The 22500-nt window shown below is 43.5% G+C and overlaps 1 protein-coding gene across 1 annotated transcript in view; it reads left to right on the forward strand.

The window, feature by feature from the left end:
- Positions 1-22500, forward strand: part of LOC123510735 (5-hydroxytryptamine receptor 2B-like) — a 122022-nt gene that overhangs the window by 44072 nt on the left and 55450 nt on the right. The window contains exon 2 of the mRNA XM_045266078.1: positions 7696-8471. Within this exon, the coding sequence (XP_045122013.1) occupies positions 8084-8471 (388 nt within the window). The 5' untranslated portion in view covers positions 7696-8083. The remainder of the gene's footprint in view (positions 1-7695; positions 8472-22500) is intronic.

A 22500-nucleotide genomic window follows, 5' to 3' on the forward strand; every position in this document is an offset into this window, starting at 1 on the left:
CGTCATGGTGCTGAAGGGGTGAAGAGGAAAAGCGGCTATTGTTTCAGATCCAGCGAATCATTTAACAGGTAACAATCAACACACACACACACACACACACACACACAGGAGAGCAGGTGGCCACGATGACATTACAAAGATTGGCTTGAAACACACACAAACCATCGCTGAGAGGCACATCAATGAATAAAGGTCGAAGTATAAAGAGAGTGACTACATAATTCATAGAGGATCTGTTATCATTGTGTTCGGATCAAGAGTTTATCATATTATTGGTGAGAGAGAGGGAGAGAGAGAGAGAGAGACAGTCATGATCACCTACCCTATCTCTCTCTCTCTCTCTGGTTCTCAAATAAAGTGATAGAAGAATGAAAAAGACGGAACTCAGTAATCACGGCGGCTGTTAGAGGCGAGGCAATAGCGAGCTTTGTAAGATAAGACAACATAAATGAGGATAATAACAAGTAAATAATAATAATGATGATAATAGCAATGATCCTTCACGTCTATATGATAAAGGTGATTAACTCGCATTGACTGTTGTGTTTAGATAAAAGAAGGGGATTATAAAGCCATGGTACGTGTGAAATATACTGAGAGATAAAGGAAAGTATTGGATAAACAGGAAATATGATGATAATAATAATAATAATAATAATGATAATAATAATAATAATAATAATAATAATAACAACAATAGCAATGCCTACTCACAAACGGTATATGGAAAAGAAATTGAGAGATAAATAAGGAAAAGTTTTGAATAATAGTAAATACACATAATAATAATAATAATAATAATCATAATAATAATAATAATGATAATGGTAATAACAGCAATGGCCACTCACAACACCTATATAATGACGGTGATTAATTGCTCTCCGCCAGTCAACATTATTTAATTAACTACTCACAGATGAGTGGGAGCCATTTTGATGAGCCAACAACAACAACAACAACAACAACAACAACAACAACAACAAAACTAACAACAACAACAATAATAACGAAAGAAAGAGAGAGAGAGAGAGAGAGAATCATTCCCTTTTTTTTATCTTTACTTCTCTTCTTCTTCTTCTTCTTCTTCTTCTTCTTCTTCTTCTTCCTTCTTAGTGTTTATTAACTTCTTCCTTCTTCTCTCCTTCAAAGGGGGTAGGGATGGAGGAAGGAAAGGAGAGAAGGATGGAAGGAAGGAGGAGAGAAGGAAGGAAGGAAGGAAGGAAGAAAGGAAGGAAGGAGAGATGAAAGGAAGGAAGGAGAGAAGGAGGAAGAAAGGAAGGAGGGAAGGAGAGAAGGAGGGAAGGAGAGAAGGAGGGAAGGAGGGAGAGAAGGAGGGAAGGAAGGAGGGAAGGAGGAAAGGAGGGAGAGGAGGGAAGGAAGGAGGGAAATGAGGCGCCATCTGGATGTGGTGAGGGAAATGGAAAGTAATTGGGCGCTTTCTTTATTCCTGCTCTCTCTCTCTCTCTCTCTCTCTCTCTCTCTCTCTCTCTCTCTCTCAATCATAACCATTAGAGCAAAATTCTGGTGACTTTGTGTGTGTGTGTGTGTGTGTGTGTGTGTGTGTGTGTGTGTGTGTGTGTGTGTGTGTGTGTGTGTGTGGATTATCACTCAGGGCAAAGCGAAAGTGCATTAATCGCCTCATATCCAGCCAATCTTCCGGTGGCGGCGTGACCTGAGACCCCACACCTGTCTGTCTGTCTGTCTGTCTGTCTGTGTGTGTGTGTGTGTGTGTGTGTGTGTGTGTGTGTGTGTGTGTGTGTGTGTGTGTGTGTGTGTGTGTGTGTGTGTGTGTGTGTGTGTGTGTGTGTGTGCCCACTCCCTGGTTATTAGTTAATTTGTATTTCATCTTCATCATTGCTTTTTTTTTCTTCTTCTTCTTCTTCTTCTTCTTCTTCTTCTTCATTTCTGGTTTTTCCTTTAGATTTGCATTTTGTGCTTGACCATCTTCTTCCATTTCATCATCCCGCTCCTCCTCCTCCTCCTCCTCCTCCTCCTCCTCCTCCTCCTCCTCCTCCTCCTCCTCCTCCTCCTTCTGTTTCTCTTTCTCATCATCCTCCTCCTTTTCCTCCTCTTCAATTTTCTCCTCCTTCCTAAAATTTTCCGTCTTCCCTCCATCTCTTAATCATCATAATTCAATTTTTTACCCTTATTTTTATCGTGGTCTTGCATTTCCTCCTCTCCTTACTTTTCTGCATCTCTTTTCTCTCTTTTTTTCTCGATCCACTTTCATATTTCATCGTCCTTATTCCCTTGTTTCTCCTTTTACTTCCCCGTAGCCACCCAGACACACACACACACACACACACACACACACACACACACACACACACACACACACACACACACACTCAACATGCATTTCAATCCTCCTATTTGACTGCCAATGGAAACCTCAACAGCGATTTTTCCACCTCACCATCACCTCTACATTCCCTCCACGTTCCTGCCTCTCCACTCACGCCCACCTTCCACCCATCAACCCCTCCACCCGCCCCTCCACCAGCGCCTCCACCCTCAAATCACCAGCACATCCCGCCCACATATCATGATCCACACTCATGCTTGCTATTCTTTTTCCGCAGGACTCAGGCGAAGGAAGGAAGGAAGGAAGGAAGGAAGGAAGGAAAGAAGGAAGGAAGGAAGGAAGGAAAGAAAGAAAGAAAGAAAGAAAGGAAGGAAGGAAGAAAGAAAGAAAGGAAAGGAGAGACAAACAGCAGCTGAGAGAGAGAGAGAGAGAGAGAGAGAGAGAGAGAGAGAGAGAGAGAGAGAGAGAGAGAGAGAGAGTAGTTAGTCACAGTCACATGCCCTACACGACACAGGTAAGCCTTGATATACACCTGAAACGATGCCTTCGATCGAGTGTCCAGGTGAGAAATGGCGCCTGCACATGACTCACCTGTAACACACACACACACACGCACACACACACCCGGTAGCTCAGTGGTTAGATCGCTGGCTTCACAAGCCAGAGGACCGGGGTTCGATTCCCCGGCCGGGTGGAGATATTTGGGTGTGTCTCCTTTCACATGTAGCCCCTGTTCACTGTTCACCTAGCAGTGAGTAGGTACGGGATGTAAATCGAGGAGTTGTGACCTTGTTGGCGGTGTGTGGTGTGTGCCTATCCAAAGATCGGAAATAATGAGCTCTGAGCTCGCTCCGTAGGGTAACGTCTGGCTGTCTCGTCAGAAACTGCAGCAGATCGAACAGTGAACACACACACACACACACACACACACACACAGAAAGAGAGAAAGAAAAAAAAATACATAGATATTTATTGACCACACACCCACCCACTCAAACAAACAAACACATACACTCACACACACACACACACACACACACACACACACACACACACACACACCGGACAATAAAAGCAGCGGTACACAAACAAGGTGCGAGTGAGGGCAGGTGATGCCATACAAGACGTGAGGCAGTATTTTCAGCCTTCGTCGTGATACAAAGCGTGGCACAGCGCTGTACGTGGAAATAGCAATAGCAAGGTTGAGGCGGCGTGTGAAGCGATGTGTAAAACGGTGTGTGTGGCGGTGTGAGTGGCGGTGTGTGTGGCGGTGTGAGTGGCGGTGTTAGTGGCTGTGTGTGAGTGGCGGTGTGAGTGGCGGTGTGAGTGGCGGTGTGTGTGGCGGTGTGTGTGGCTGTGTGAGTGGCGATGTGTTTGGCGGTGTGTGTGGCCGTGTGTGTGGCTGTGTGAGTGGCGGTGTGTGTGGCGGTGTGTGTCGCTGTGTGTGTCGCTGTGTGAGTGGCGGTGTGTGTGGCGGTGTGTGTGGCCGTGTGTGTGGCGGTGTGAGTGGCGGTGTGTGTGGCTGTGTGAGTGGCGGTGTGTGTGGCCGTGTGTGTGGCGGTGTGAATGGCGGTGTGTGTGGCTGTGTGAGTGGCGGTGTGTGTGGCTGTGTGAGTGGCGGTGTGTGTGGCTGTGTGGCGTGGTCTACGGTGACTGAGAGGACAAATTAGTGTGAGAAAGGAGATAATATATTTCTTCACTCTGCTTTTTCTTATCTAACTTCTTCAGTAGCATGACGCGTTTCCATATTCACTCTGCTTGCTATTTGGTGGTTTCATACAGCTTCAGAAACTCATGTGGGGGGGTTAAAATAGTGAAGACTGAGGCTATTAATCTTCTGACCTCCATAGATCCTTCCTAATGTCAATAAAATGATCTGATCGCACATAAATGTCAAGGTAACAATGTGTCCCAGTATTGAAGGGGTTAACGAAAAAAAAAAAAAGGCCATTTAGTTGCCAGTCCCCTTGCAGGTCCGAGAGAATTAGCCCAAAAAAGGAATAAATGTCTTAAAACTTCCTAATATTAGATTAAATAAAAGATCCAACTCAAGATTACTTTCCCACATAATAAACACAAAACTATGACACAGAAATAGAATACAGGTGTGATGGGATACACGTGACACATCATTTACTTAACGAAGCCAATACACCTGACGCACACCTGACTTAGCTTCACCTGACCCGCCAAGTTGTGGGTAAACATGCCTCTCTTGTCCATATCCTGAAGGGGCAAGGAATACAGGAAGAGAAAGAAACAAAGGTCCATATTCTAAAACACTTCCGCGCCTCACAGCACCTTCACTATTCTCAAAGGCCTCAAGTTGAAGTGACACGGGTTTTTAAGGGTGTTTTTGTGATTCTAGTGACATGTTAACAAGTCTTCTGCATTACCAACACGAGAAATACTTCTTAATGCCTCTAATTGAAGTGACACAGGTTTTAAAGGGTGTTTCTGTGATTCTAGTGACATGTTAACAAGTTTTCTGCATTACCAACTGGACAAATTCTCTTTAGAACTCGGCTAATCGTCTCTGTGGTCCTTGAAAATGGTCGCGGTGAGAGAGAGAGAGAGAGAGAGAGAGAGAGAGAGAGAAGCGTTTCTAAATATGGCTGTCTGTGTCTATGTCGCCAGATGTAATGAGTGCCATGGGAAAGCCACGGGAGGCACATAACAGGCAAGTAAAGTGGCACTGATCTTCCTGCTCCCTCTGACACTAATGAAGGCAAAATCCAGCAGGTAAATTGAGCCCTGACGCTATTCAGAGCCAGAGAAAAAGAGGGCAAAAATAAAATAAAACACGAAGAATATAATGAGATGAAGAAAGAGATCCTTAATGCAAAGAGAGAAGCACAGACAGGTGATGCAGAGATTGATAAAGTGGATTGCGTGCGTTTCCAAGCGTTAAAATCCACCTGAAGCTTTGAATCCACCTAGAATATAGACGGAAGCGGAAAGGAGAGGGACAAGGGAAGAGAGAAAATGGGAGTTAAATCCACGTGGAATTTAAACGAATGAGAAAGGGAGGGAGAAAAGAGAAGGAGAGAGAGATAGAGAGATAGAGAGTTAAATCCATGTGGAATATAGATTGAAGAAAGAAAGAGAGAGAGAGAAAAGAGGAGAAAGAAAGAGAGTTAAATCCACGTGCAATATAGACGATAGAGAAAGAGAGAAAAAGAAAAGAGGAGAGAGAGAGAGAGAGAGAGAGAGAGAGAGAGAGACAGTGTAGATGGCTGAATATAGATGATGAAAGCCCAAAGGAAAAGAGAAGAGAAAATAATAGAGAACACTAAGATTATGGAAGAACGCAGAGAGAACCAGATTGGAGGAGGGAAAGAAAGATGGTGAGTGAGGGGAAGGAAACTCGAGGGGAAGAGAAAGAGGGAAGAGGGAGTGAAGGAAATAGTGGTGAGGAAATTTGTGTTTAATTATTATGAAGAAAAAGGCGAAGGAAGGAATGAAGGAGTGAAGGAGAAGAGAGAGAGAGAGAGAGAGAGAGAGAGAGAGAGAGAGAGAGAGAGAGAGAGAGAGAGAGAGAGAGAGAGAGAAGCTTTGTGACTTTAGAAATGCTTATACTGTTCTTTAATTCGAAAGTTATAACCGTACAATACTAACTACTACTACTACTACTACTACTACTACTACTACTACTACTACTACTACCACTACCACCACTACTACTATTACAACCACTACTACTACTATCACTACAGCTACCACTACTACCACCACCACCACTACTACTACTACTACTACTACTACTACTACTACTACTACTACTACTACTACTACTACTACTACTACTACTGCTAAGACATGTCAATAAATCCCATACTCATAATAAAAGAAAGTAAAGAAGGAAGTCATTAATCTTATAAATAGTTCGCTGGTCTCTCTCTCTCTCTCTCTCTCTCTCTCTCTCTCTCTCTCTCTCTCTCTCTCTCTCTCTCTCTCTCTCTCGAACACCTTTCCAGCTTTCATCACTTTTTTCATCCACATCCTTTTCTTTCTGCCCACATTTCCCTCTCACCTTCTCCCTCCCTTTCTTCCCCCTCTCTCCCTCTCTCTCTCTTCCTCTCTCCCTCTCTCCCTCTCTCCCTCTCCCTCTCTCTCAGGCAACAAGGAGACAAAACACAATCAAGAATCACCGGAAAAAACATTTTATATTTCCCGCCACACAACAATGAGAGAACGACGCCGAGGTGGCCAGGAGGTGACGTCAGGAGAGTCTCATTAGTGCCCCCTGCTGCCTCCTAAAGGGAATTCAAAGGGCACCACTCACTGTTAAGGCCAATGGTTCGTCTCCTCTATTAGCTCCGGAGGCAGTGATGTTAAAAGGATGCTCAGTTTGTCTTCTCTTTTATTGATTGATTTATTTTATTGTGTGTTTGAGGTTGCCAAGTGTTTAGTTCGTGATTGAAGTGCTGAGTCAATTGTTGTTTCGTAATCCGACTAAGTTGATTCGATTTATGTTCGTAATTTGTGGGTGGAGTCTATTTAGAGTTCATAATTCGATCTGAATCTATTAGTGTTCGTAATTCGAGTAGTGAATAAGATTAGACTCAAATTACGAACATAATTCCAAGCTGATGAATCGATTGGACTTTTAAATTCGAGGATGCTGAATGAGTTAGAGTTCATAATTCAGAAACGCTTAGCTCTTTCACCACGTCTGTTTTCCAAGGCCACAGAGAAGACTAGCGGGGTTTTCAAGGTGTTTCTCCGGTTAATTATGCAGAAATCTTGTCACTCTGCCTCTAAAACTGTAAAAATACCTCCCAAATAATCATGCAAATTTAAATAAAGCCTTTTGAAATAGTGGAGGTGAGGCGCAGAAGAGTTTGGGAATACGAACCTTAAGAACACCAAGTTAACAATTTGGTAATCGAGGCTAGCATACCAATCACACACAGTTCGCAAGTCAAACCAACAATTACTTTTTCTCTGTAAGTCGACAATAGAGCATTCAATCTTACGAGTTCTTCAGTCAATCCCATAAGTCTTTCAAACCTTTACTGGATTAATCCCAACTTTTACGGGATTAATAAAAAAGAAAAGAGGATTAAATACTATTACAGAAGATTTAGTCGTGGAACCTAAATGTCGTGTGTGTGTGTGTGTGTGTGTGTGTGTGTGTGTGTGTGTGTGTGTGTGTGTGTGTGTGTGTGTGTGTGTGTGTGTGTGTGTGTGTGTGTGTGTGTGTGTGTATACGATTTCCAAATGAATTTATTACTGAACTGGAAAGGGAGAGAAAAAAAAAAGAAATATGGCAGTAAAATACACAGGATGGAAACTAAAAACTGCAGATATTTGATACAGAAAATAATGAATGACCATACACAAAGAATACATGTTTTTTTTCCTTTTTTCCTTTCTTTTAGCAGAGAGCAGAATGTGGGAGGAAAAAAGCAAAATCACTGAGCGAAATATAAACACCAGATTCTAATTGTCCTTAAAAAATAAAGAAAAAAAACGTAAAAAAATGAAACAAACTCTATATTTTAACACAGAAAAAGAAAAATAAGAAAAAATAACATCAAATACACACCGGTGAACATTTAACGAAAAAAAAACAAAGTGGTGAACGTATAACAAAAAGAAAACGAAGTGGTAGCGGTTGGTGACAAAAAAAGAAAACGGGAAACGAGTCAACTAGAAAGAAAAAAAATGGGAAAAATGAAAAGTTGCCAGTGAAAATGAATCACAAGGAAAAAACCGAGAAAGTGAGAAAGTGAGAGGAAGAGAGACTTAGAGAGAGGTCACATTCCCCTCATGCCAACCTTAGGGGACCTCACCTTGCCCCCTGAGCCTCCCACTAACGCTAGGGACCTCGATGTGGCCCTTAGACCCTTAACCCTCAACCTCACTAACCTTCTCGCTACCCCTCACAATGTTACTCTTGGAAATCTAACATGGGAGGAGGAAGGGGAGGAGGGCACAGGTGGGGGAGGAACTGGGTCACCTCCTGCCAACTGGTGGGGACTGGTGGCGCTACTGGTGGTGTTGTTGACGTTGTTTGGAAATATACTGCTGATTTTGGCCATCTCGTGGGACAGAAGGCTTCAGAACATGACCAACTACTTCCTGCTCTCTCTCGCGGTGACGGATCTCATGGTGGCCTCCCTCGTCATGCCGCTCTCCATTGTTGTCCTCGTTCTTGGTGAGTGTTATGGTGCTAGTGTTGCCTAGTGTGTGTGTGTGTGTGTGTCTGTCTGTGTCTCATTGTATGTTTCAGTGTCTTGTTGCCTCGTGTGTGTATGTGTCTCTGTGTCTCTGTCTCATTGTTTGTATGTTTCACTGTCTGCCTTGTTACCTTATATCTGTGTCTCATTGTCTCTATCTCACTGCCTATCTCGTTACCTTGAGTCTGTGTGTCTCCCTGATTTGCTACATGTCTGTCTCTGTCTCACTGTTTCTCTCTGTGTCTGTGTCTCTGTCTGTGTCTTTGTGTCACTGAGTGCTTCTGTGTGTCTCCCACTGTATGAATCTACTGTCTGTCTCTCTAAATGCCTGTCTTTCTGTTTCTCAATGTCAGCCATAATCTCTCTCTCTCTCTCTCTCTCTCTCTCTCTCTCTCTCTCTCTCTCTCTCTCTCTCTCTCTCTCTCTCTCTCTCTCTCTGTGTGTGTGTGTGTGTGTGTGTGTGTGTGTGTGTGTGTGTGTGTGTGTGTGTGTGTGTGTGTCACTTTGTCTTCCTTTTCGTGAGGGTCAGCCAAAGGGATGAAAAAAGGGGGGGAGGACAGGGGGGGGAGAGGGCGATACATCACTTTGCTACTCAAAAAAAAATAAAAAAAATTCAAACAAAATAAAAAATAAAAAAAGATCGTTTTTGTTTTTTTTGTTTTTTTCAAGTCACTCCGTTTGATTGTTTTGTTTTTTCTATCTGATTATCCTTCTCTGCCTGAAAGTTACACACACACACACCTCTCTCTCTCTCTCTCTCTCTCTCTCTCTCTCTCTCTCTCTCTCACACACACACACACACACACACACACCACTTGTGTTCTCTTTTTTACTAGGGTCAGTTTTTCCATCATTTTTCCCCAGGACTGGCAGTAAACATTCCACAAGGACTCTTACCCTTTGAGCCATCCACTTCTTCCCTCGCCAGCTTCCATTCTTTTTATTAAGCAATGGACAGTTTTAACCTTAGAAAAGACGCATCGCACTGTGAGATAGCGGGCAGTGTTGCAGGAGGATTAGTTCAGCTGTAATATTGGAGGAACTAAAGGGCCTTGTATATTTTGTGTTGCAGGGAGGAAGGGTTAAAATAATTCCAGTCTCTCTTCATTGCTTCCCCGTACTGAGCGTTCTCTGTATTGAACTTGTACAGTGAAGTGTTACGGTGAAGAATGATGAAGAAGAATGAGTCTTGAGGAAGGGTTAAAATTATTCACCTTTTTTCTCACTCTAAGCATGCCAGTCTCTCCTCATTGCTTCCCCGTACTGAGCATTCTCTCTATTGAACTTGTAGAGTGAAGTGTTACGGTGAAGAATGTTGAAGAAGAATGATGATGAAGAATGAGACTGAAGAGTAAGTGAAGATGAAGAGTGAGAGTATGAAGAGTGAGAGGGGGAGTGTTAGCGGGAAGTATGAAGAGTGAAAGTCAAGATGAAGAGTGAAAGGGAAGGAGTAAGAGTGAGAGTGGAGTTGTAGCAGGGAGTAAGAGTGAGAGTGGAGTTGTAGCAGGGAACAAGAGTGAGAGTGGAGTTGTAGCAGGGAGTAAGAGTGAGAGTGGAGCTGTAGCAGGGAGTAAGAGGAGTGAGAGTGGAGTTGTAGCAGGGAGTGAGAGAGAGAGTGGAATTTTAGCAAGAACTGAGATAATTTATGATCTTTCTTTAGTCAAACACTAATTAACTAAATTGGAGACTGACCTTTCGTTACCTGGAAGCATGGAGGCGAGTGGATTGCTGGAAAAGTCTAACAAGCGAGTAATGACAAGCAAGTACCACTCTACTAGTCCAACATAATCCTCACTTCTTGGTAGCTTAAAATGTCACACTAGCATTCTGTTTATTTATACATTAATCTCTCTCTCCTCCTCCACAGACCTTCCTCCATGTTTCCTCCACCTTCCCTCCAGTTTTGACTATCCCACCTCCCTCGCTTCATAGTTAAAAATAGTGGTTTTCTAAGTCTCACATTAAAACCAGACATTATTTTTTTTTTTTTCATTTCCACGCCGAGCAATGCATCAGAGAAATACTAGACTTTATTTCAAGTAGTATCATAAAGTTATCACAAACAGTATCTTTATTTATTCATTTGTTATCTTATCCTTTTCTTTTCTCTCTCTCTTATCCTTGTTCTCTCTTTTCTCATTCTAGAAACGCCACACAATGCATTAAAAACAACGACAGCATTAGACAATTCCAAGCTCTAGTCTAACATTACGGTCAAAGTATCACAGCACTCTTATTCATTATTTTGTTCTTTTCTCTCTCTTCTCTCTTATTTTAATTGTAGAAGCGCCACACAATGCATTAAAAAAACAGCATTACACTCCAATTCAACCACGATTTCCAAATTACAGTATCACAAGTACGTCACAACAGTATCTTATCTATTCATTTGTTATCTTATCCTTTCTCTCTCTTTCTCTTTCTCTCTCTCTCTATCTATCTCTCTCTCTCCCTTTATATTCTCTTTTCTCATGCTACAAACGCTACACAATGTATTAAAACAACAACACTAGACTCTATTCAAAGCACGCGTCTATTATTACAGTAAAAATATCACGCCAGTATTTTATTTATTTATTTATCATTTCATCCTTTCTCTCTTTTATTCTTATTTTAATTGTAGAACCGACACACCAACAGCACTAGAATCTATTTCAAGCATGCGTCTAAAGAATACAGTATCACACCAGTATCTTATTTATTTATTTATTTATCATTTCATCCTCTCTTCTCTTCTCTCTTATTTTAATTATAGAAACGCTACACAGCGTATCAAAACAACAGCACCAGACTAACAGACTCTATTCCAAGCATGAGTCTTATATTACACGATTATAACTGCAATATTTCAACTTCCCTGACGTGAAGCGAGTGTTGCATTAAAACTCTGATACTACACTCCGCTGTGAGCACTGAGCACCCGTTTAACATTCTATTGTGAGGGGAAACGAGAGGCGAGGGAAAGTTCCTGTTTGTTGCCGGTAAATATGATGTTAGCATTAGGTCATGTGTGTGTGCGGTGGGTAAATAGAAGGCAGTTGAGGCTCTTGTTGTTTAGAAGTTGCCTGTCTTAATTGTAAACAGAGGAAAGGTAATAATGAGAGGTTAGGTTAGGTTAGGTTAGCTTTGTGAGTGGTTGAGGGTCTTGGTGTTTAGATATTGTCTCTCTTGACCCATTCAGTACCATAACGTGTTTCCACTTTCATTCTGCTTACTATTTGGTGATTTGACACAGCTTCAAAAACTTGTGTTGGGATTAAGATAATGAAGACTCTGACCATTAACCTTCTGACATCCAAAGAGCCTTCCTGATGTCAATAAAATGGTCTAATGACATCCAAAACTCAAGGTGGAAATGCGTGGTGGTGGTGGTGTTTGAAAGGTGTGTTTATGAAGGTACTGCCTACACACTGGTGGTAAAGGTAATAGTGGTGGTGGTGGTGTTAGCAAGGTGTATTCATAAAGGTACTGCCTACACACTGATGGTGGTGGCAGTAGTGGTAATAGTGGTAACAGTGCAAGGTGCGTTCATAAAGGTACTGCCTACATACTGGTGGTAGATGTAGGCTGGTATTAAGAAGTCACTCAGCTAATGGATTCTGATCAAACTAAATATTTTCATTCCGGGATTACTCTGACGCGTGAGTGAGACAGAGACAGAGACAGAAACAGAGAGAGAGAGAGAGAGAGAGAGAGAGAGAGGGGGGGGGGATAAGGGACGATATGGACAAAAGATAAAACCAGTACTGTATCGACAAGATGGTGATACACAAACCTATAAAGCAGATGAGGTTCTATTTCCGTCTCATCCTTTACGAGAATTGAGTGCTGCTATTTCTATCTCCATTTATTTTCATCTTACCTCGGAAGTCATGTTGTCTGTCTTTAATCTCTGTACTCTTCATAACTTTAGTAAATCATTTGTGTTTTGCTTCATTTCATTTTGCTCTCCATTCAAGTTCAGTTTTTCTCTCTTGTCGGCAATATTCTGTCTTCAATTTCTATTCTCTTCATAACTTTAGTAAAATAATTTGTAGTTTGGTCTATTTGGTTTTGTTTTGCTGTCCATTATTCTCCAGTATTTATCTCCCTTACTTGTGTTGGAGAGATCATTCAATTCCATGTAACTTCAGTATTTGATTTATTTATTTTTAGGCTGCATTTTTTTTCCCATTTCTCTCCATCGATGTTCAGTAATCCTCTTTCCTTACTTGTGTTGTGTGCAATATTCTGTCTTCAATCTTCACACGCTTCATAATTCTAGTACTTCATTTGTTTTTGGCTTCATTTTACTTTGCTCTTCGTTGATGTTCACTATTTCTCTTCTCTTTCTTACTTTAATTTACTTTTCCTTTCCTTTTCTTTTCTTACTTTGATTCCATATAACTTTAATACTTCATTTGTTTTTGTCTCATTTTGCTTTGCTGTCCATTAATGTCTAATATTTCTCTTCTCTCTCTTTTCTTACTTTATTTACTTTACTTTCACTTTTCTTGCTTTAATTCCACATAACTTTAGAAATTCAGTATTTTCTCTTCCCTTACTTGTGTTGTGGTGATACTTGCATTCCATGTGGCTTTCTTTCTTCGCTCTTTAACCCCTTCAGGACCATGACACGTTTCCACATTCATTCTGCTTACTATTTGGTGATTCTATACACCTCCAGACACTTTTGTGGGGATTAAAACAGTGAAGACTCTGGTCATTAATCTTCTGACCTCCATAGACGCTTCCTATTGTCAGTAAAATGGTCTAATCCTATACAGAACAAGTACTGAATGAGTTAAATTTATACGTGTCTTGCCCTTCCTTACTTCTCGCTGCTGGAAAATCACTTCATCTCACTAATTAACCCTCCATTATATTTTTCCTTCAGTAAAATCGCTTTCATTGACCGTAATTAATCTTGCGTAAAAGCGAAATTTACCTAATCTTCCTGAACCGAGTGAGTCTCTTTTTTCTCTTCATCACTTCACCAAAACAGATTCTTTCTAGACCTTATTCATTTTTCCTAATCCCTTTAATTAACTCTGGTATTCCACTATAAATACTGCTACCTCATTAAAACAACGAATTTAGTCACTACAAAGAAAAAGGAAGTAAAAACGCACGGTAAAAATAACACGAGAAAGTACTAACGGTGAAAACAACAATGGAGGCAAAGAGAGGAAGGCTGACAAGCTTTCTAATCTCTTCATAAACAGTAGGAATTCCACTATGAATTAAACACACAAATAGACACTGAAAAAAAAGAAAGGAAAAACGTACGGTGAAAATAATACGAGAAAGCACTAACGGTGAGAGGAACACTGAAAGCAATAAAGAAAAGGGCTGACAATCTTCCTGATCTCTTAATAAACACTGGAATTCTACTAAAAATAAAAAAAACACACCAACCAATATAAACACGAAGAGAGAGAAAGAAAAAAAGAGAAAGAAAAGGCACAGTGAAAATAACACAATGGCAGAAATGGGAGGAAGGCTGGCAATCTTTCTAATCTCATAATAAACACTCGAATACCACTACAAATTAAACACACCAACAAATATAGACACAAAAAATAAAAACAAAATGAAAAAGTATGGTGAAAATAACACAACAAAGCACTAACGGAGAGAGGAACAATAAAGGAGATGAGAGCCAGCTAGTGAGACCGAAGACTGGGCTGGGCTGGGCTGGCTGGCACATCAAACATCACAATGCTCAGTTGCCGGTAGTTCAAAGGGCGGAGAGGGCGGTGCCAATCATGAAATATTACTGTGCTCCAGGCTCCGATTAAAGGGCATAGTGAAAAGGGATCAGTCGGTACTGCAACAAGGGCCTCGGTCACCCCGGAGAGCGCTGGCCACTGAGGATCAAGCGACGGGGAAGCGGGGGATGTGAAATGTGACTGGCTTGTTCCGTGGAGTTTATGAGCAGTTAGCGGGGGAGTGTGCGCGTATGTGTTGAGGGAGGGAGGAGGAGAGGAGAGAGAGAGAGAGGGACAGAGAGAGAGAGAGAGAGAGAGAGAGAGAGAGAGAGAGAGAGAGAGAGAGAGAGAGAGAGAGAGAGAGAGAGAGAGAGAGAGAGAGGGTAAAACTATGATAGGAAACTGTACATTACACCTTCTTATATACAAAGATAGATAGAAAGATACGAAAATAGATAGATACACAGATAGACAAACAGATAGATAGATATTCAAGATAGGTAGGTATTTAATGTATGATAGGAAACTGCATCACTCTCCTGTTCTTTCTATATACAGGGATAGATAAGATAGGCAAGTATAAAGATAGATACTGAAGATAGACACGTATTTAAGAAGCTATGATAGGGAAGTGTGCATCATTAGCCTGTTCTTCCTATATATAAGGATAGTCAGACTGATAGATAGGTAGATAGAAAGCTAGATAGGTAAATAGATAAGTAGTTAATTACATAAAAGAGATATATATATATAGATTGATTGATAGACGAAAACTCCACTGATAAATACAGACTTGATAGGCAAACATACATACATAAACACAAAACACGGACAGAATATGCAAACAACACAAAATGAATAAATAAATTAGTGGAGCATTTATGTAAGCGAAACAACACACACACACGCACACACACACACACACACACACACACACACACACACACACACACACACACACACACACACACAGAGAGAGAGAGAGAGAGAGAGAGAGAGAGAGAGAGAGAGAGAGAGAGAGAGAGAGAGAGAGAGAGAGAGAGAGAGAGAGAGAGAGAGAGAGAGAGAGAGAGAGAGAGAGAGAGAGAGAGAGAGAGAGAGAGAGAGAGAGAGAGAGGGTAAAGGAACCTATTTAAAAGATAAGGGTGGGTAGGTAAAGACTGCCGCCAGACACTCGTACACTCATACACTCAGACACTTAGACACTCGTCCCACTATCTCTACAAGAAGGACAAGAAGGAGCAATAAAGAGAGGCTTCTAGTGGCTTTTCTCTCCCTCTCTCTCTCTCTCTCTCTCTCTCTCTCTCTCTCTCTTTGAAGTAGTTGTTAGTGTGATGTGAAGAGCCACTTTCCCATGTGTTGTTTTCACCATAATTACTCTCTCTCTCTCTCTCTCTCTCTCTCTCTCTCTCTCTCTCTCTCTCTCTCTCTTTTTAAGGCGCCATATGACCTAATTTTTGCAACGTCACCACAAAATCGATTTTCTCTCTCTCTCTCTCTCTCTCTCTCTCTCTCTCTCTCTCTCTCTCTCTCTCTCTCTCTCTCTCTCTCTCTTGAGGTAAATTATCGTCCTCCTATATTCCTCATTCACTTTTCTCGATGCTTAATTGGATGAGAGAGAGAGAGAGAGAGAGAGAGAGAGAGAGAGAGAGAGAGAGAGAGAGAGAGAGAGAGAGAGAGAGAGAGAGAGAGAGAGAGAGAATAATAGATAATGCTTCACCCCATCACACATTTAATGGAAGTACTGACGCAACTAAACACAGTAATTTGATTTCAGACGATTGAAATTGAACTGAACACAGAAAGAAAAGTTGTATTAATAATTTTCTCAAACAATAAGATCCTTTTCTAATACAATAACAATTTTCTAATACACTCACTCTCTTTTCTAATATTTTGCTAATGCTTTTCACACACACGTTTGTAATATTTTCCTCATCTTTTTAAAATATTTTCTCTCAAACAATAATACTTTTCTAAGACAATAGCACAATTTACTAATAAAATCACACTATTTTCTAATACACACTCTTGTTTAATATTTTCCTAATACAACAACACACTTTTAACGAGACACGAAACCTTGATACTTTTTTTTCTCCTCCCAGCGAGTGAAAGTTTAAAAGAATTTGTGTTTATATAAGACTAACCTTCCCCCTCCCCCTTTCTCATTCCCTCTGCACCCTCTCCCCACCCCCCATGACCTATCTTCGTGCCAACAACATGTAAATCAAACTCAAAATGCAAAAAAAGAAGGGAAAAGAAGAAAAAGTGAACTCTATCCATCACACAACGCATTATCAAAACAAGACAGGGAAGAAGGAAGAGAAAGAATTAATTACTGGTTAGGTTAGGTTAGGTTAGGTAAGGTAAGGTTAAGGTAAGGTTAGGTTAGGTTAGGTAAGGTTAGGTTAGATTACTGACAGACACACGAACACACAAAATAACGAAAGAGAAGTAATAAATGAAGAGAAAATGAGTTTATATTGAGTTCACGAGAATGATGTGATGTGTGCGTGTGTGTGTGTGTGTGTGTGTGTGTGTGTGTGTGTGTGTTGGATTAATGGAGGAAGGAATGTAAAAAGCTTTAGAATATGAAGGAAGGATGCGAGAGCTTAAAAATGAAGGAAGGAAAGAATAAAGGGGAAAAAATAAAGATAAACAAAAAAGAGAAGCAAAAGAAGAGAGAAAGGACTGAAAAAAGAAATAAATGAGAAAGATTGTAAAAAAAAGAGGAAAATAAAAATGACAGAACGTTTTAAGAATGCTTCCTAAAACTTACTATTGTGTTTAGATAAGGGTGTGGTCCTGGCTCTCTCTCTCTCTCTCTCTCTCTCTCTCTCTCTCTCTCTCTCTCTCTCTCTCTCTCTCTCTCTCTTGTTACTTCAAACTTAATTAATCAGAAAGCCAGAAGCCAAAGGTCATTATCTATTCAGGTGACACCAGGTAACTGTCTCGTGGTGGTGGTGGTGGTGGTGGTGGTGGTGGTGGTGGTGGTGGTGGTGGTGGTGGCGATGGTGGTGGAAAAGAATGACAAATAAAAGAAAAAAATACATAACCTCGCTTTTTCATTTTCCTACATGACTCTCTCTCTCTCTCTCTCTCTCTCTCTCTCTCTCTCTCTCTCTCTCTCTCTCTCTCTCTCTCTCTCTCTCTCTCTCTCTCTCTCTCTCTCTCTCTCTCTCTCTCTCTCTCTCTCTCTAGCTCTCCCAGCTCTCCCAGTTTCCTGACTCGATTATTCTCGCTTCCTTTTATCTATTCTCCTCCTCCTCCTCCTCCTCCTCCTCCTCCTCCTCCTCCTCCTCCTCCTCCTCCTCCTCCTCCTCTTCCTCCTCCTTTGCTCTTCTTCGTCCGTCTTCTTTCTATTTTCCATTTTCTTATTGTCCCTTCTCCTCCTCCTCCTCCTCCTCCTCCTCCTCCTCCTCCTCCTCCTCCTCCTCCTCCTCCTCTTCTTCTTCCTCCTCCTCCTGGGCTTTCTCTTTCCTCCAGTTCTTCATACAACACTTTGGCTTCACTATTCTCTCTCTCTCTCTCTCTCTCTCTCTCTCTCTCTCTCTCTCTCTCTCTCTCTCTCTATTCGTGGCTCATTTTCGTTTTATTTCCTCTATCTCCATCTCTTCATCTCTCATTCATCTTTTTATTTCCTCCCCTTCTTCATTTCCTTCATCCTCCTCCTCTTCCTCCTCCTCCTCCTCCTCCTCCTCCTCCTCCTCTTCTTCCTTCTCCATCTCATCTTCTCTCTTTATTTTCTTCCCTCCTCCACATTTCCCTTTCGTTTCTCCAGCCTCTCTCTCTCTCTCTCTCTCTCTCTCTCTCTCTAAAGAAGAAAAATCATCTTTGTTTTGAGAGGTTTATCGTTATCACCACCACCACCACCACCACCACCACCACCACCACCAGAATATCAGAAGTTACAATAATAGAGGAGGAAAAAACTGGTCCCACGTTGTTATTTTTGTGTTATGGAAGAAAGCTGCACATTAATCAAGGCGAAATGTTATAGGAAGCACGAAGGATTTAGAATATTTGGTGGTGGTGGTGGTGGTGGTGGTGGTGGTGGTGGTGGTGGTGGTAATGATAAGAAAGACAAGGAGGAGGAGGAGGAGGAGGAGGAGGAGGATTCAGGAAAATACGATTGAAAAAAAGAGATAAATGTTGAAGAGGAAATGAAAACAGAACAAGAAAGAGATGATAAAGAGAGGAATGAAAGAAAGAAAGAGAGAGAGAGAGAGAGAAAGAGATAAATTAAGACAGTGAACGAGAAAGAGATAAGGAGATAAGAGAATCAAAACAGAGAAAAAGAAAGAGAGAAAGAGATAATAAAGAGAGGAATGAAAGAGAGAGAGAGAGAAGAGAGAGGTAAGTTAAGACTGAGAAGAGGGAGAAGGAGACAAGGAGGAAAAGAGAATAAAAAAAGAGAAAAGAAAGAGATAATAAACACAGAAATGAAAGAAAATCAGAAAACCAACACAAGAAAATAGAAATATACAAAAAAAAATGAAAATGAAAACAAAAAAAGACGGAAAAAGAAGAAGGAAAATTTGTGACACAGGAAATGAGGAAAAAATAAGAAAATGAAGGAGGAAAAGATGAAAGGGAGTAAAGGAGAGGAGGAAAAGGAGAGAAAAAAATGATGATGGAGGGGAAGACTAAGAGGAAGAATTTCAAGGGACGAAAGGTCAGGAAAAGAGAGGAAATGAGGGGAGAGGAAGAGAGGGGAGAGGAGGAGAAGGAAGGGAGAGTAAGGGAGAGGAAGGGGGAAAAGGAGAAGAGAGAGAGAGAGAGAGAGAGAGAGAGAGAGAGAGAGAGAGAGAGAGAGAGAGAGAGAGAGAGAGAGAGAGAGAGAGAGAGAGAGAGAGAGAGAGAGAGAGAGAGAGAGAGAGAGAGAGAGAGAGAAAACAGAGAGAGAGAGAGAGAGAGAGAGAGAGAGAGAGAGAGAGAGAGAGAGAGAGAGAGAGAGAGAGAGAGAGAGAGGTCACGCACGTGGTAGCTCCGTGTTTTTCGTGGTGTTACAGTGGTTTAACAAAGTGCAGTGTTGTGAAAATTTCAGTGCTTGAAGTGCTAAGTGTCCTGGTGTCCATGTAAAAGTGTAAGGTGTGCTAAGCCTTGCAATAGTGTTGAAAAATCACTTGAAAAGAGTGTTTGTACCCGTGCAGTGACCGAGACCCGGGCCTGACCTGACGCGAGGCCTAAGGCAGCACACAGTTGCCAAATCTCTCCAAGGTAGTTTTTAAACAACCTGTATCTCTCTCCGTGGCTGGTTTGGCTTGACTTGTGGGAGAGGTAGTTAGTGTCGTGTGTTTTTTGTGCGCCTGTGGGGAAGTGCTTTGTGTTCTGTGCCAGTGTTCAGTGTCTGTGTTCACGAGTGTGTTAGTGTCGCACGTGTCGTTTAGAGCCAACACTCGTTGTCGCCCCCACACCTGGCTCCACAATTCCCCAGGAATCACTTATCCTCTCCTCAATGTCTAGCCCCGCCCATCGCCCCATAGCCAGGCGAGACTTGCCTGGCTACCAGCCACAGAATTGGTGTTGCGTTTGTGGCAAAGCAACACTTAAGACTCAACACGTGAGCTGTGACGAGGAAACCTGCCGTAACCTTTGTCACAACAGCTGCCTTGGGGATACGCCAGTCTTCAAGTGTAGCTACACGGAGCAGCTACGACTCCAAGCAAACATCCCGGACCCCGTCACCTACATCATCGAGGAGACTGATACACCCCCAACGCCACTACCGGACGACAGTGGGGAGAGTCAGTGGGAGGGCTTGGAGAGAGGAGAGCTAGTTTCACTAGTTGAGAAGCTCACTGAGGAAGCCTCTCAACAAAACTGTGTGATTAAGTCCCTCCAGGACGACCGAGACTTGATCATACAACACAGAGACGTGTTTGCTGCGGCTCTCAGAGTAGCAGACAGGCTGATAGCGTCAAAACAGCGCCAGACGCAAGTAGCCACACGCTCTCAGGCAGTCAGCGCCCACGCAGAGTCAATTGACGAACACTGGGAGGTGGTTTGTCAGGACTCTGAGAGGTGGAGGACGTGGTGGAGCTCGGATAAACCGCAACAGCTCCGCCACTCAGCTGTTTTCTCAACTTCCACCTTCCCTTCGCCTGCCCGGGAAACAACGACCGCTCCGCCTACCTCCACTGCTTCCATCGCCACACAGAGCGACTGTGACACCTCCCCAGCGTCTACTGTCACTCCTTCTGCCACACAGAGTGACTGCTCGGTACTCACTACCACGTCTACCGCCACACAGAGCAGCAGGGACTCTTCCTCCATAAATACAGCGAACGGAGTAGATCGCGGTGCCTCTGTTCGCCCACGAACCTCTCCTCAGACCACATCAGGAGATTGGAGAAAAAAGAAAACTAAGAGGGAAGTGCAGCAGGACGCGAGGAAGGTGTCCAGCGAAGGACTGAGGACTCACCAGGCCACCAAGCAGACACAAAAGCGAGCCAAGGCAAAAGTGTGTGAGTACTGCTCACGGAAAGGACACACTTCTGCTACTTGCCACGCCAGAACTGACGATTTACGTCAGGAGCGTCTCATACAGCGGCTCCTTACGGTGGAAAGACACACAGCCACACCCTTCCCACCTGCAGCGCCTCAGCCCGCCCACCACCTCACTTCATTTCAGTCCTTACCACAACCTCGCCCACTCCTTCCTCAGCCTGGTATCTGGAATCAGAGCCAGGGGCGGCAGTGGACCACTCCTCTTCACCAGTACCAGCAGTCGGCCGCGGACCCTAACCACCACCTCGGACTAGCAGGCCTCGCTCACTACCATCCCTCACCATGGTACAGCCAGCTTGCCCCGCCGCCAACTAAAGGTCGTCTCTAGCAACGTCCGTGGTCTCCGGACTAACCTTGCAGACTTATACCACAACTGTGTGCAACGACACAATGCAGACGTTGTTGTGGTGACAGAGACATGGCTGAACAGTGAGGTGGAGCCCACGTATGGCAGGATGCAGGGCTTCACCCACTGGGTGAGGAGGGACCGACAGGAGCGAACAGGAGGTGGAGTGGCTGTCTGCTTCAAGGAAGGAATGCAGGCCCAGCTACTCGACATAGACACGCCTCCACTGATGGAGATGATGTACTTCCGAGTAACGCTGGCAGACCGCTCAGCCCTCTTACTGTGTGCCCTGTATCGCCCCCCGCGACAAGGGCCTGACTCACTCCTGTACCTGACTGAGACTTTAGACAACCTGATGATGGCACACAGCTGCAGCCACGTGCTGATTGTGGGGGATCTCAATCACCACCTGGAAAGAGACGCCTACGAGAATCTCCTGGAGGTGCAGGGTCTGACAGATCATGTCACCTTCCCCACACATGAACGAGGAGGGACATTAGACCCTGTCATCTCAGACTACCAGGAGGACAAGCTTCAGTGTCATCAGCTGGGGCTCGTGGGCAGCTCTGATCATCACGCTGTACTGACACAGCTGGAAGTGGGCGTGGCTCGGGACGAGGCCACCACCCGCACCATCTGGCTGTGGAACAAAGCAGACTGGGCTTCCCTGCGCCGCGACCTGACCCACACCCCATGGGCCACTCTGCTACAGGGAGGAGCAGAGAGTGAAGCACTTGCACTCACCTCTCACCTTCTCGCCCTCCAGAGACGCCACGTCCCACACAGGGAATACACCACCAGACCGACGGATCAGCCATGGTTTGGCTACCGTTGCCGTGTTGCTGCTGAGGCAAAGTATGCTGCCTGGCTCCGCTACAAGAGGAACCCGACTCGGCGCAACAAGGACTTGCATAGGGCTGCATGCAGGAGGATGGTGGTAACCAGCAAGTGGGCCTTAAAAAAGTGGGAGGAAAGCCTGCGCCGGAAACTGTGTGGCACTGGCGTAGGAAACAAAACTTGGTGGTCCCTTGTTAAGGACAAACAGGAACTGGCCACCAAGAATCCATCCCTCCCTCAGCAAGCAGGACGGTACTGTCGCCACCAGCAGTAAGGAGAGGGCACAGTTGCTGGCTTCCTTGTTTGCTGGAAAAATGAAGGTGGGGAATCCACAGCAGCCACCGCCTCAGCTGGTCCAGCAATGTGAGAAGACTGTCACCATGGTGGAGGTGACGCATCAGCAGGTGAAGCGATTATTGCGGGGCTGGACACACAGAAAGCTACCGGCCCTGATGACATCAGCCCGCACCTGCTGAAGCGATGCTCCCAGGAACTGGCTGCCCCTCTCACCCAAGTCTTCACAACTTGTGTACGGGAAAACGTCTGGCCTTCAGTGTGGAAGGAGGCTCGAGTAGTTCCTGCACACAAAAAGCTCCAGGACGGACCCAAAAAACTACAGAC

Source organism: Portunus trituberculatus, chromosome 30, assembly GCF_017591435.1.
Source record: "Portunus trituberculatus isolate SZX2019 chromosome 30, ASM1759143v1, whole genome shotgun sequence".
Classification (NCBI taxonomy): Eukaryota; Metazoa; Arthropoda; class Malacostraca; order Decapoda; family Portunidae; genus Portunus; species Portunus trituberculatus.